We start from the raw sequence: 16,056 nt of genomic DNA, 5'->3' as shown, positions 1-16,056 counted from the left end.
GACCCTAACCCTACGGGACGGCGCCATCAGCAAGATGGTATGTCGTCGGCCTAAGGTTTACTAAAATGCATAGGAATGAATGTTGCCAGCGCTGGCGAGGCCGTAGGACGGTGGGAAAGGCGGACATCGAGGCCTTCATGCAGAAAACGGGCACGGGAGATGTGGATGGCAGGATTTTCGGGTCATTGTCAGTTTTCGGGTCAATCAGAACTGGGTAAGTTTGGTTTACTTCAAAAATGAACTAAAATTACTTACATGACATTTAATTTATTTTGCTCTACTTTGTATTCCAATCAAATACTAAAATTTTCAAAACTCCTGCAATTAGAATACTTTATTCCACTTTGTATTCCAAACAAACAGTGCTAATTGAGAACTTGTAACACAAGAAGAGATGAAAACTCCTTACAAGCATAACACGTGGATACTAACTAAGCCATCCATAAATAAGAAGGAATTGCAAAATAACTGGATATACAATGAATAATAGATAGGAACCCAAAGGATAAAGTAATACTTATTATCAAGGAGCTCCAATAGAAATAAGGTATAAACTTTACATAGATATTATCTCATGTAGTTAAACTAATGACTATGTATCTAATATTGAGCATTGCAGAAGCATAAGATCTATACCTTTAACAAATGGATGTTAATATAGCATTTCTCCTTGGTGATATGGAGAAATTCATTAACATGATTTAATCAAAAAGCTTTATTGAACTTTGAAAAGAAAGCTTTGTTTGTAAGTTAGACAAAAGCCTTATGGCTTAAAATGAACACCTTGTCAATATTACCAAAATTTTGATGAATTTATATATATATATATATATATATATATATAATTAATTTTATAGATCCAATGCTAATCACTATTATTATATCAAAGAAATTGATAAATATTGTATTATGATGTTTCTATATTTGAATTTTCTTTTAATTATAGAGGTTAGTATTCAAAAGATCAATGATTTGAGGAGATAATTATCAAAAGAGTTTAACATGAAGATTTTAGAAGAAACAGAAAATATTATTGGGATGAGAATAGGTCACAACAAGGCCACATGTACACTAAGTATTTCATGATCATAATATATTGAAAAATGTCAAACATGTTCAATAGAAAGACTATAAGTACACCACATGCTAGACACTCCAATTTATTTCAAGGAATATATGTCACAATCTAAAGAAGTGAAAGAGTGCATGTCCAGAGTCTCTTATGGCTGCTAGATCTCTTTTGTATGTAATGGTCTACACAATATCATATATTATACAAGTAAAAGGAACATTAAGTTGATGTGAAGTGCTTATTATGCTATATAAAAGATATGATCAACCATTCTTTAGAGTTTAAAAGAAATGATTTCAAACAACAATATTAAGTTGATTTAGGTCTAGGAGAAGACCTAGATACAATAAAAAGTACAATCATGTATATCCATATCTTTGGTGACACTATTATTAGTTGGGTGTCATAACTTTAGAAGATAGGTTAATTATCAATAATTTAAAATAAATATAAAGTTGTCATTGAAGCAAATGAAGAGATGGTTTACCTAATTTTTTTTTTAGAAGAATTGAAACAATCATAAGAAGATGCTTCTATATTATTTGACAATCAAAATGCCATTCAATTAGTAAATAATGATGTATTTCACTCCCATATAAAACATGGTAGACTTAAGAACCACTACATATGTAGCTTGCTTGAAAAAAATATTTTATAGTAATCAAGATTAAATGTGCAAAAAATCACGCTGATATGATTGTTAAAATTGTACATACTGAAAAATTGAGATTTCACATTGTTCAGTTGATTGAGAGCTTTGCCCAATAATCAAGAGATTTTGGGTTCGAAGATAGCATATGTGATGTGCTTGTGAGTTTGTCTTAATGGCTCAAATGTCTCAAAAAGAAAAAAAAAATTAAGGTTTTGCTACTAGTGTAAAGCCTCAATTAACATCTAAGAATGATATAATATAGAGGTATCATATAGATAAGTATTCCACAAAGCATATTCTATAAAAAATAATTAAATAAGGCTTCATTTGGGACAACTTTCCTAGTGCCTTTTAAAGCAGTTTTATAGTGCAAAAATTTCTAGTTCAAGAAATTTTAGCACTTAAAAACAGCTTTGAAAAGCAATAAAAAAATTATCACAAACAAAGCTATAATTTAGGTTATCATCAAAATCTTAATATGTTTTTTATTATTTTTGTATATTATTTGATTATTAGTTAGTAATGCTTGAAATTATATAGTGTCAATGTCTAATGTTTTTTTTTATTATTGTATTAATTATAAAAATATGTCATAATTAAATGTATAACAAATAAAAAAATTTTGTGATTGAAATCATTCTAAACTTCAATTGACATACAAACAATACAATCAAATTAGAAAATCAAAATAATTTTACTATTTTTAAAACATATGTTCTGCTTACAAGCAACCAAATGGATCCATAGATTCCTTCAAAGCTTAGAAGAAGGTTAATGATAGTTCTGTCTAAGAGGAGAAAATTTTCCAAATAAATTGCCATACAAATTAAAGTTGACCAAAATGTATAAAGAGTTCATGCATAACTTCTTAGTTCCTACTGAAAAAAACACATCAATCATACTTTACAGATCAATGAAATTTCATTAAACACAGAAAGCATCATATAAGTACGAGCAATTATTACGTCCTCTGACCGAATGGTTTTATAGGTTCGGCCACCATTAATTTTACGCCACGTAGCAGCCCGACGACCCGACCCAAACCCGCGGTTTTTTGGATATTTGACGTTTCTTTTTCGTTTAAACGGGCGGGAAAACTTTAAAAGACGCGGGTATATAAACTTCTGGCCGATTATCTTCACTGTACACAGAACGTTATACAGTATTTAGGGTTTACGAAACTTCCGCAAAGCGTTCCACGCGACGAATATGCACATAAGCATGGATTTAGTGTTCGGAAAGAACATCTTTCTTACTGGCCTGGTACCAGGAAATTGAAATCAAAGGTTTTTGTCTGTTCAAAAGCTGGATTCAAGAAGGAAACAGAAAATATACAGAAGGTTAAATTTAGAAAATCAACTACAAGAACTGGATGCCCTGCTATGGTGAGATTTTTTGTTAGTGAAGAAGGGATATGGACGGTGAAAAATTCGGTAGAAACACACAACCATGAATTGGCAAAACTGGATGATCAACATTTGCTGAGATCATCTAGGCACATCACTGAAGAGAATGCCTCTGTTCTGAAATCAATGGCTGATGCGGGAATAAGAACAATAAATGCATTCTCCTATCTATCCGAGGAGGTTGGAGGTGTAGAAAATCTGGGCTTTACCAAGAGAGATGCATACAACTATATTCAAAAGGAGAGAAGAGCAAAAATTGAGAATGGGGACAGCAATTCGCTAATCGAATTATTCAAAAACAGGTCAGCTGAAGACAATCTATTTGCATGGGATGTGCAAACTGATGAGAAAGACAGGTTGGTAAACTTTTTTTGGGTAGATGGTTTGGGGAGAGTGGATTATGACTGCTTTGGGGATGTAATAATTTTTTATACTAGCTACCGTCTGAACAAATATAATTTAGTATGTGCCCCTATTATTGGAGTCAATAATCATTGGCAAAACATTATATTAGGGCTACATGAAAAGAAGTCCGATATTAAAGCAAGCAGCCAAATTTTATTCAAGAAAGTTATATTCATTTTTTGAAGAGGAGTTTTTGAATGGTTTAGGTGGACTACGCATTGATCACTCTTCACCAGACTCATCAACATTTTCTGTGAAAAACATAGACCATACACTTGATTCACACAAGTGGACGGTTTTGTTTAGTTCAGCTGAAGGAACTATAAAGTGCAGCTGCGGAAAGTTCGAGATGATGGGAATCCTGTGTTCTCATTGCATGAGAGTGATGAGTCAGTTGGATGTTACTAATATTCCTCAGAAATACTTAATTCCAAGATGGTCAGCAACTGCTAGGAATGATCTTTATAGTGGATTGAATGTCCAGCTTATAATACCGAGTTTGTGCACGTTGAATCAAGGTTCCCGAAACATGATTTTTAGAAATTATGTTTGTCGATTTGCTTATCAAATTAGCACTGAAGCTCAAGGTAATGAGGATGCAGAACAGTGTATGATAGATGGTATGAGTGCATTGGCATTAAATGTTCAAAACATTATGGAAGGAAAAAGAAATAAATGTATCACTGAGGGGCTACAAAATAATTAGAGATCCTGCAAAGCGCCGGCCTAAGGGAGTTTCTAATGCTAGATTAAAGGATCATTGGGAGAAGAGAAAGGCCAAAAAAGTGAAACCAACCGTGCATAATCCTAATCCAACTTTATATTTTACACATGCTGAATCAGGAAGTCAGTCATCCTTTATGTAAGTGTGATCAAGATCTCTGAATAAGAAGGTACTATTCGATATTAGCATTTCAAACTCGATATTAGTGGAATTTCTAATCACATCAAAATAAACAAAACACAAAAATATCATATGCAAAATTATAAATTTATTTTATCGTACTACAAAAAAAGGCATAAGCAAATTCTGCCCTAAATAAGGCCATATTACTTTGCCAGTTCTTATGGATGTCCCAATAATCAACGCTATTTCATCAGAAGTGAAAGTTAAAGTCCGGCTATTAATAACAAAACTTTCAGATTCGTTATCCCACGTTGACAATAACATATAAACAATAGGAACATTTTGTGGGAACCGATGTAGTAATAGGAACTAGTTAATTTGTAGCTCACTTAGGCTACTAACAAACTGATCCCCAAATTTCTCAACCAATTCATTACAAACTTCTCTAAATCCTGAAGTCCGACATCTGAAATGAATCTTGGGGGTATATCCCTGCATAATAAAGTGTAACAAACACTAAAAAAATAACAGTTTTACAGAATTATTCCGTTAAAAACTACGTGAAATAAATAAGTGTAACAAATACTAAGAAAATACCGAGTTTTCTTAGTACCGAGTACCAAGTTGTACCGAGTACCGAGTACCTAGTAACACGGTAGAACAGAACCCTAAACCCTAAATACACGTCGTTTAGGATTCTGTTCGATTTACTAAGGCAAACCTAACATGTCTACGAAATGTGTACCGAGTTTTATCAACTAGTAACGATGTTTACCGAGTTTAATCATCAAATATCGAGAAAATCGAACAAAACCTAGTACCGAATACCGATTAGTATCGAGTTTTAGAATGCATAGCGAGTTTTAAAAACAAGCAGAAATGTTTACCATATCCCTAAAACTCGGTACTGTTAGATTGCTAACGATATAAACAATATCAAAACAATGATACTTTTTCGGTAAATCGTTTCGAATCTCAGGCATTATATCAGCGACGGTTTTCAGATGGAGAATACGAAGAACTACGAGTTGAAATGCTGGAGAACTACGGAGGAGATGCTGGAGAACTCCAAAGGATTTGCTGGAAATCTAAAAAACGAAGTAAACAGTAACAGAGATTTGAATCTCCGTAAAAAGGTGAAGCGTCGCACTTCGAAGTGTTTGTGATGTTTTCCATTTAAAATTTAACACGTGCGATAACCCAAAATACAGCGGGTCGGGTCGGCGACTTTTCTTCATGCGACGTGGCGTCAAAACATTGGTGACCGAACGTAAAGGAGCGTACGTTCACTGGACTAAACAATTGTTCTATAAGTACAGTTTTAAAAGCTGCAAATTTCTTTTTTTGGACAAATAGTAGCCTCATACACCAGAAAAATTATTCTCTACGGACCCTAGTAAGGTCCAGAGACCAACCAGGACACGCCACGTAATTTTTTTGCTCGGTATCACTATGGACCGGGTGACATTGCACGTTCTGATTGTTCTCCAAACCGTCCGGTGTCCACACAGAATAATTTATCCATACACCGAGGATAAACTCAAATCTACATAAGCACTTCATTTGGGACAACTTTTCTATAACTTTTTAAATCAAATTTTTAGTAAAAATAAAAAATAAAATCAATCAAAAAATAGTGATAAAAAATGTACCAAACGAAACATTAGTTGCACAAGAAAAACATACCAATCATACAAGACATATTACACAAAAACATCTTATAAGTTGTGTTTAACAACTGCAAATTTCTTCTTCTTTTTTTGGACAAATAGCATCCTTATACAATGAGGATGAGCTCAGCTCTGCGCAAACATTTAGTTCCACAAGCAAGACATGCCAATCATACTACACAGATTAGTGAAATTCTATTGAACACAAAAGCATCATACAATCACTGTTTAACAGCTGCAAATTTATTCTTTTGGACAAAAAATAGTCTTATACGCTGAGGATAATAAACCTCAAGATCAACATAACCATTTAGTTTCACAAGCAAGGTTTTTATTAAAAGACAATTGAGCCACCTAGGCCATGAACATATAGGGATGCATAAGGTATTCAAAAGTAGTATTCCAAGAACTATATAGGAGAAGGGTAAGGCAAATGCACTCAGAGTGCCTCAACTGCTTGGCTAACAGTTGGCTTCTTTATAAAGGCATCAACATACTCCCTCCTGTAACATGAAAGCTATGATAAGTACTAGAAGCAGCCACACAATGAATCTCATTCTACTGTAGAACCAGAAAAAAAAAAAAAAGCTTGTTTTACCTCGCAGGGAGATGATCATGGGGTCGGTTATATGGAGTCCACACAGGTTCCCCCACGAAAAGTCGTAGAGCCTGTGAAAGGAGATATTTAGTTCGAAAACTGTTGATGAAACTATAGAAAAAGCTAATAAGAACCAGGCACGTTTCTCTGGATACATGCATGATTAATTCTGTCAGAACGGTCTATTGGACCGGTCCAGCCGGTAGGACCGGCCCATGCACGAAATGGCGGAGGACTTCCGCCTCCCTGTATGAGCTGCGTGAGCCGCAAGGTCCACGGAAGCCAATTTGGAGGGATTTTTTAGGGAGTTAGGAGGGAAACTTGAATGTAGGGACGGTTTAGGGATGTCCTTTTGATTTGTATGCATTAAATAGTTTGTTTTCCTAGGGTTATGACATCTTGAATTTGGGCTGAATTTGAGATCTCTTAGATTTAAATTTTCTTTTGGGCTCTAGCGGCGTCTAGAAATTTGTGAGAGATAGAACCTCCTCTCGAATGGAGGATCAATTGTATCTTGCTATTTTCCGTTTCCCTTTCATCAAATAATACAAATTATCTACTGTTTTCTTTTTTGTGAGGATTTTTGTGGATATTTTCCGAAGATTGATAGGAAATATATGAGATCTATAAGTGTTTCCCATCAAATTCCTAAAATATCCTAAACATTATGGTATTTGCCTCACTAAAGAAGATCTAAAATTACTTCTTTGTGTATTTAATTGGACATTTTTAGCCTTGCTTAAACACTAGGGAAATTAATTTATCGCCAAAGATAGTGAAACCAAATAAGATAATCTTTTATACCTTTATGTAGTTATCTGTATCAAGAGTGAAACGGTGGTAAATTCCAGCAGGTAAGACAATCATTCCCCCTTTCTTCACAGCTATGCGAATCCATTGATCCTTTTCATCCCTCACATCAAAATAACCTTAACAAACCGAGCAAATTTAAGATAATGAAAGAATGATAATCACACCAGATGCAAACAAAGTAATAAAAAAACTTACCGCTTCCTGCAACGCAGTAACGGATCTCTTCATCAGTGTGCAGGTGCTCCTCAAAAAAGCTCTTGATCTTGGCTTCATAATTTGGCAATTTCTCTGGGCAAATATCACATATGTCCTAAGATGGAAAAGAGAAAGCAAAGAGATGAAACCATAAAATATTAGCATCATCTTCTTCTTCTTCTTCTTCTTAGAATCGAACCAAAACAAAGGGATAATAAGCTTAATCAGTGACCATGTAATTGTAGCCCCTGGCTTCACGAATCTTTTTCAGCGCTTCATCATTTTCATAATCATTAGCATTTAATCGCCAGCTAACAATACCAAGTTCTACAAAACAAACCCATCCGCCTCAAACTTTAAGCAGAGTGAACAGCTCATAAAAGGTTATTAAAATGGAAATCTGGTCACCTACGTACCTGCAAGCCTGTCAATAGAAACAAACTGCTTTGGTTCACGGTGATGGGGAAGCCTCTGGTCTTCTTCACTGTCATCCATATACCATGCTTGGATAACTTCCTCCTTTCCTTCCTAGATGAGCGGGGGAAATAAAACATCTCATGGAATTCATTCTTGTTTAACATCTTTTTTAATGATCACATCAAGTACATAAACTTCGAATACAAACTGATTGTACTCAACGTTTGAAGCAAAAATATGAGTGGCAGATGAACAAAGTACATTAGCATAGCATGCTAAAGAGATAAACTGAGATAATAAATATTTTATACTATTTTGGCACTTCAACTGCCTAATGAAATGAAAGTTTCACCTCCATAATGATTTAAAAAGTGTAAAAAAAGTTACTCATCAGTAAATTATCTCAAATATTTGAGCTTATTTTAGAATACTCATTTGTCAATCCTTCTTGTTAAATATTATAAGAAATGGTAAGCCTATTTTTCATAGTTTTTTAGAGCAGTTTCTATTTATGTTATCTTAGGTCTACCCATGATCCATCTTAATCCTTCAAAATTAATTTTATTTCCCCGCCTAATGGTGTATTTTCTATATCATGTCATACATGACTGAATTCTCCCTCAAATATATTAAATTATTTTATAAATGTTACTCTCATCAGCCCTCATATATAATATCTCCTTATTTATCCATCTAATTTGCCACAAATCCATCTTAACATTCACATTTTCGTCACGCTCAACTTAATTGTCAATAAATTTTTTATTGCCCAACACTCAAATCAGCATAATATAATTTTGTAATTCTATAACTCAACCTTTTAAGTATCCAAAAAATTCCTTATTGCACAATATAACTAAATCACTTCTTTATTTTATCCAAATAACCTTAACTCTAAATATTATATCCTCATCCATATCTCAATTTCTGATGTACAATAAATCTAAAATACTTAAATCAATCACTTCTAAGTATCTCTTTATTTTCTAATAATATTAACCGATGAAGTTGCATATCATAAGCTCAACCTTCAATCTAATAATCCAACAATACCAAGCTTTTATCCTTGGGTACATGAATCCTTTTTCACCATTGTGTCCTATAACGAGTCAAATTTGCATTTAAATTTAATAAAAAAAATGTTATTTTTAATAAATTCTAACCAAGTCTTTTTTAGGTCTACCTCTATTTTTCTTAACATAGATCAGATTTAATACATATACTCTTCTTACATAATCATCAAAAGACCGACATTTTATGTAACCATCACATCTAAGGTGGATGTCTCTAATTTTATCTACCAATGGAGCTACTCAAACCTTTTTTACATATATACTAATTTTGCAACTTCTCTAAATGTAAAACCACTCATCCACCTGCGTTATGCAACACCTAAGTTAATTTTATGCTTCCCTTCTAAAGGCCAACATTCTACGCCATAAAAACATTGCAAGTCTCATCACCATCTTAAATTTTTTCCTTAAGTTTGAGAAATACCTTTCTAACAAACAATAGGTCCAATGCATTCCTCCACTTTTACACTTCCAATCGTGATAGCCCATCAATAAAGTCCATGGTGACCTCCTTTCTGTCAAATGTCAAGTAGAGCTATGGTTTGAAGTAACCCCCCAGGAGCCATGACCACATCCTTGTGCATCCCCCGCCAATACAGTTCCGCTGCCAATCTTTTGTATGTCTTCTGTACACCTGAGTGATCTCCAACAGCGCTCCCATGGAACTCTTGCAGCAGCTATGAACTGAGGTCCTAGGCATCACAAACCTTCCATGGTACAGCAATCTCTCCCCCTCCAAAGAGAAACCCGGGTGACTGGTCTCATCCTTCAGAAGATCTGCTCGGATTTTTCCCAACTCATCTTGCATACTCTCCTCTTTGATGGCCCCCCAATCCAGCATCAATGGTATCGACATAGCCAACTCCTGGAGTTCCCTCGTGCAGCTAGACAAGGCATATCCACCACTTTGTTCTCCAATCAGGCCTATATTGGATCACAAAATCATAGCCTAATAGCTTTGATAACCATCTCTGATGCTCCTTCGTAACCATCCTTTGCTCTAAAAGGAACTTCAAGCTCCTAATCCGTCCTGACAATGAAATGACATCCCAACAAATATGGTCGACACTTTTGAATGGCTAATAGAAAAGCCATCAATTCCCTCTCATATACTGACTTCAACCTAGCTCTGACAGTCAAAACTTGGTTGAAGTAGGCCATGGGTCTGTGATTCTTCATGAGAATGTCCCCCACCCAGATCCTGATGCATCCATCTCAACCACAAAGATCTGACTAAAATCTAGTAAAGTCAAAACCGGTATTGTAGTCATGGCCTTTTTCAGTCTCTCAAAGGCATGTGTAACTGCCTCACCCCACGGGAAACTGTCTTTCTTCAGTTGCTCCATCAATGGCCAAGCTATGATGTTGTAGCCTCTCAAGAATCTCCTGTAGTACCCTGTCAACCCTAGGAATCCCCTCAGCTCTCTCAGATTCCTAGGTAGAGATCATTTCTGCATTTCCTCAATCTTGGCATGATCGATAGCCACACCCTCTTGAGAGACCACGTGCCCCAACTCCCAAATATTCCACATTAATTTGTGCAAAGCAACATTTCTTCAAGTTGGCTCTCAGTTGATGCTCCCGTAATACTTCCAAGACCATCCTTACATGCTCCTGGTGCTCTCCTATCGACCTACTTTACACCAATATGCCATCAAAGAAGACCAATACGAACTTCCTGAGATATGGTTTGAACCCCTATTCATGAGCGACTGGAAAGTGGCAGGGGCATTTGTGAGCTCAAATAAAATCACTAAGAACTCGTAATGCCCCTCATGTGTCCTTAAAGCAGTCTTCATAACATCCTCTTCTCTCATCCTAATATGATGGTATCTTGACTTCATATCCATCTTGGTGAACACCATTGCACCACATAGCTCATCCAGTAGCTCATCAATCATCAGAATGAGAAACTTGTCCAACACAATCTCCTTATTCAATGTTCGGTAATCCACACAATATCTCCAACTCTCATCCTTCTTCTTGAATAGTAGGACTGGACTAGAAAAAGGGCTTGCAATTGGTCCGATGATCGCCGCCTCCAACATCTCTTGGATCAGCTTCTCGATCTCATCCTTCTAAATCTGAGGGTAGCGATAAGGCCACATACTAATTAGTGACACCCTCTCCCTTGAGATGATGGCATGCTACTGCTCCCTTCATGGTGCTAAGCCTTGAGGTGGCTGAAAAACCTGACTGAATTGTTGTATGAGTAGATGTACTGGAAGAGAAATATCCCCTCTTCCTGTAATTTGATCCCTTCTAAGCTCTACAGTTCCACAAGAAATCCTCCCCACACCTCATGTATGATCCAGGCCATGGTTTTAACAGACACCATGGCCCTAGACAACCCTGCATCTCCCCAGATCATCATCCTTCTTCTCTCCACCACTAGCTCCATCATCAGTGCTCCCTAATTGACCTTAATATCTCCCAAGGTCTACAACAACTCCATCCCTAGGATGACATAGTGCTCCCCAACTCCAATGAGAGAAAATCCTCCCTCACCTGAATCCCTTATATAGTCATCACAACTCTCTTACACACTCCTCTACCCATCTCCACCTTCCCAGTACCCATTATCACCCCATAGCCCCCGATGTCCACCAATTTCACCACCAATTGATCAATGACCTGATTGAAGATAAAATTGTGAGTAGCCTCACTGTCGATCAAAACCACCACCTTTGTCTGCTATTTCTCCTTTCACTTTCATGGTATGATTAGAGGTAAGCCCCACCACTGAGTTTAAGGAGACTTCAGCCATATCAAGATGCAGCTTCTCCTCCTCTACCATTGCTCTCCCTCCTCAGCTTTATCATCATCACAGATGGTGAGAACCTGAAGAGTAGTCCTTACACCTGTGCCTTAGCGTGTACCTCTAATCACATCTGAAGCACAATCCCTTCGCCTATTTCTCCTGCAACTCCTCAGTGAGCTTTTTGAAGTTTCCCCTGAATCCCCCCCTTCGGGCTTCTCCTTTGGGACCTCATGACGGCTTCCCAATGTTGGTTCCTTATGAGCTACAAAAGTGGTGGTCATCTTATACAAGCATCCTGAAATGTTGTCTATGGCCCCCTCTCAAGATACTTTTGGTCCTCCATCAACTGTGCAAGCTCCATATCCTCTCTCAAATCACGCGGCCTCATCACTTTAACAACCGCCGAATCTCGGGCTTGAGTCCCTTCATGAAGTTTCCCTCTAGCACAGTCTCAGAAAGCCAATCCAGCTAGCTAGCTAGATACTCAAACCTGTCATAGTACTTTGCTACAGAACCCTCCTACGTTTGAGTGAAGAACTGCTTATAGAAATCTATTCTGCAATGGCGGGGACTCAATGAGTGCAACGATGGGCAGAGTATTAGTTTGCAAAAGCACAAAAATTCTGGTAAGTTTATGAGGCAATGAATTTGGAAATCTCCTGATTCGCATGAATTCCAATTTCATCAAAATAACTGAGTTATTGGAGATATTTAAAAGTCCTTAGAGAAATATTTTGTATTTATTTTACTCTCAATCAAACACCTAAAAGTTTAAAACCCTTATATTTCAAATGCATTACACTCCTAATGCTTGCAACCAAGCATGCCCAAAATAACTTCAATTTTAATGTCCACATTGGAATATGTTTTAAGTCAAGATATGAAAAGTTAGGCTACTTTCAATTAAAAAAGATTTTTATATATGCATGTATACTTATGTTATTAAATATGCATATACAGATAAAAAGCATACATACAAAATGCACGTGCATAAAAAACCATCAAATTAATGCCAAACTTTTAATTATTTTTTTTAAAAAAAGGTGCATGAGGAGCAGCCTTCTTGTAAAGTAGAAAACTTGAAGCAAAGTAAAACTCAGCCAAAATTTACACAAAATTGACATTATGGTCCAATAATTGCACAATTTAATAAAATATTGTAATACAAAATTTTCCTGCTTAGCCAGTCATAATCATATATGTCTATTTTAACAATAGCTAAACTAATAAAATATTGAAGGTTGTTAGAAAGAGGACATTAAGGAGGATAATTACAAGATTATTTTGTTTTTAGGTTCAGGGTCCAATTTTCATGCTTGTAATTAGTTTCTTTTGAATTATTTTGAAAATTTTGTGAAGTATATAAATAGACACATCATTGTACATAGTTTTCATGATAATTTCAATGCAATTTTAATAATTCTCCAAACTCTCTCCCTCTCTTAAAGCTGTCAACCCTTCTCTCATTTAAAAATTCCTTGGCTGGATAGATACCCACTCTATCCCCTCATTCTCCCTCTAGGAGATCGCTCAACTGAGAATCTCTCTCTACTTGAGCACATAAGGGAGAACGGATTCACTTCTAAGAAAATGAAGAAAGAAGATGAAAGAAGGGGATGCAATCCAATAAGTTGAGGAAGCCATCATCCAATATCTACATTATAATTCTAAATTTATTCAATCAATATTAGTTTCAATAATCTGTCCAAATTTCTTAAAACATTCACCGCACCCTGACGATGTATTCTATATCCCTACTTGAGTTAACATTCAATAGAAATCCATCCCTTGTTTGAGTTTGAAATGCCTTATCATCAAAATTCCACAATTTAGAAGGCCACTCAAGTACATTTTTTTCAGCATAACATCCAAAGACTATCACTAACCTATATCCCCATCATCATCTGGGTTTAGAGAAGATTTTTCAATAACTCCATCAATCCAAGGTCACACTTTTCATTTCATTTTTTTCTTACAAATTTACCAATTATGAGTATGGGTGTCAATATTTTACACAACCCAAAAACCCAAACCGAACTAAAAATTAGGGGTCCGGGTCAACCCGTTTGAAAAATGGGCCAGGTTCAGGTCAACCCAAAAACCGAAAGCAACCCAAAACTGCCCGGCTCCTGCTCGCGTTCAACTGCCTCTGCGCATGAATGTCTACTCGCTTGTTGCGCGTACTCCAACTGAGTTAGTGGGTTGAGTTGAATATAGTTAGAGGTGAATCAGGTTTGAGCCTGGGTTTGTGACCTGTTTAGCTAACTGAGTCCGGTCAGTTGAAGGCGGGTTAATTTCGGGTTGGACCTGAACTCGACCAGAAAACCCATTTTGACACCCCTTAAGTATCAGGGTAAATTGGGAGAGAATTAAAAAATGACCACTTAAACCACCTAATATTTGTATTGATAGTATATTTATCATGCAAAGATTTCCATTGATGAATAGTTCTAGATCAAATTGTTAATATTCAACATGCAAAGACTTCAATGAAAATGTGACAACATAGCAAGGTAAATAATAATATCCCTTATCAAGAGGCAAGTAAAAAATGTAAAATTCCTAGCACCATCACCAATACATACATACATACATATATATAAATCAAAGGAAATCAAATACCTGATGGTTGTAAGTAAGAAAATAAAGGTAGAAAGTTATATCTCATTAATTCTCCTTCAAAGTAATTTAATTACAACAAAAAGAATAAAAAAAGTCACTTTAACGGTTTAAACATTAGACACTTACATTGATAGTTTGGAAATAACTATCTTTATGCCTGTAAAGATTCAATAGGAACTATGGTTGATATCAAACTTCAATTTCTTTGAACTAAATGCATGTACCTCCGCATCAACTAAATATAATAACTTAATGGGGTAAATAAATTTATCAAAAGACAAGAATACTCAACAAAATTAACCATTTCTTGCTTAGCACCTTTACAAACACAAGAAAATATTATCTGGCAGAATATCATACAAGTACAGTTGAACTTTTAGTTAGTTATCATGATTTCATAAAACTAAGATAATATTCATCAAAGGTTAAATATGAATTGAGTATTGTGGGAATCAATCAGCCAAAGGCACAATGATCTTTATTTAATCTTCTTCAAATTGTGGTTTACAGCAGCTATTGTTAAGAACCATCATGATTGTTCTTTTTCCCTTTTTATCATTGCAAGGATTTGAACCTTGCACATCTAAACTTTAGAGATCAAAGGCAACGCCTACACAATATTTTAGATTCTGAGACTAAACAAAAAAGCAAAGCCAACTAACATAGAAATAAATAAAATTATAGGTCGCACTATCAAACTATAGATTGACAAGGAAAACGGACTCTTTTCAATCCACTTAAAATCATTTAACTTCAAACGAAAAAAGCCATCTTTTCCCATTCAGTCATCCATCCTACTATCTGAAGATAATTTTGGTAAAACATCAATTAAACAAAATGGATCACCAGCATCCCTGGCCTGTCTACTTTAATCAGTTCCGAAAATTTAAAACCCTATCAGCAAAAACAAATAAAAATCCTAAACATAGATAAAAAATATCAGAATATTTCATTATGTATTCAAAATTCGATCTTTCTTGAGCAGCCGATATTGACTCTCTCACCATCTCGGCTTCCAAAAGCCTAATTCAAATTTAAGAATAAAAAGTTGAAATAAATTACGCCGGAACTTGTTTTAAAACAATGGAAGCGCTTGCTTCGAGTGAAACCCTAATTAAAAAGTCCAAATTCCATACCTGGAACTCGTTCTCCATCTCCGCTCCCGTCTTCGATTCCGAAATATCAAAAGCTTAGAGGCAACGCGATGGGGCGTGTGTTGTCCAGCTTCCTTTGGTCCTCAATAGACGAGGCTGCGGTTGTTCGAGATGTTGGTGCTCCGCCGGAACAACGCGAACCTCAACGTACTAATAATAATAAGAATTTTTTTTTTGGGAAAAATTATGGCCGTAGCCTTTTCATTAATATAAACTAGTTACATGTAATGAAGAAGAATTAAGATATTTTAAATAACTTATACATATAATATGAATATAAATTTATCTTAATACTTTAAATATTTCAAAATAATAATAATAATAGTCGATAATGTCCTTGAAATAGATATTTGATCGTAAAATTTTAATTT

At 35.5% G+C, this 16,056-nt stretch overlaps 1 protein-coding gene across 1 annotated transcript; it reads right to left on the bottom strand.

The window, feature by feature from the left end:
• Positions 1-6,222: 6,222 nt before the first annotated feature.
• LOC110113685 (1,2-dihydroxy-3-keto-5-methylthiopentene dioxygenase 2) lies at positions 6,223-15,824 on the bottom strand. Its single transcript, XM_020846353.2, has 7 exons — positions 15,668-15,824; positions 8,075-8,186; positions 7,891-7,985; positions 7,659-7,773; positions 7,455-7,579; positions 6,651-6,721; positions 6,223-6,555 (listed from the first exon to the last, which is right to left on the bottom strand). The coding sequence occupies exons 1-7, from the start codon at positions 15,683-15,685 to the stop codon at positions 6,492-6,494; spliced, it is 600 nt and encodes a 199-aa protein (XP_020702012.1). The 5' UTR covers positions 15,686-15,824; the 3' UTR covers positions 6,223-6,491.
• Positions 15,825-16,056: the final 232 nt, after the last annotated feature.

The sequence above is a fragment of the Dendrobium catenatum genome, unplaced genomic scaffold (genome assembly GCF_001605985.2).
Source record: "Dendrobium catenatum unplaced genomic scaffold, ASM160598v2 fragScaff_scaffold_624, whole genome shotgun sequence".
NCBI lineage: Eukaryota > Viridiplantae > Streptophyta > Magnoliopsida > Asparagales > Orchidaceae > Dendrobium > Dendrobium catenatum.
The sequence above is the reverse complement of the archived record's forward strand: the minus strand, read 5'-3'. Positions and strand labels throughout refer to the sequence as shown.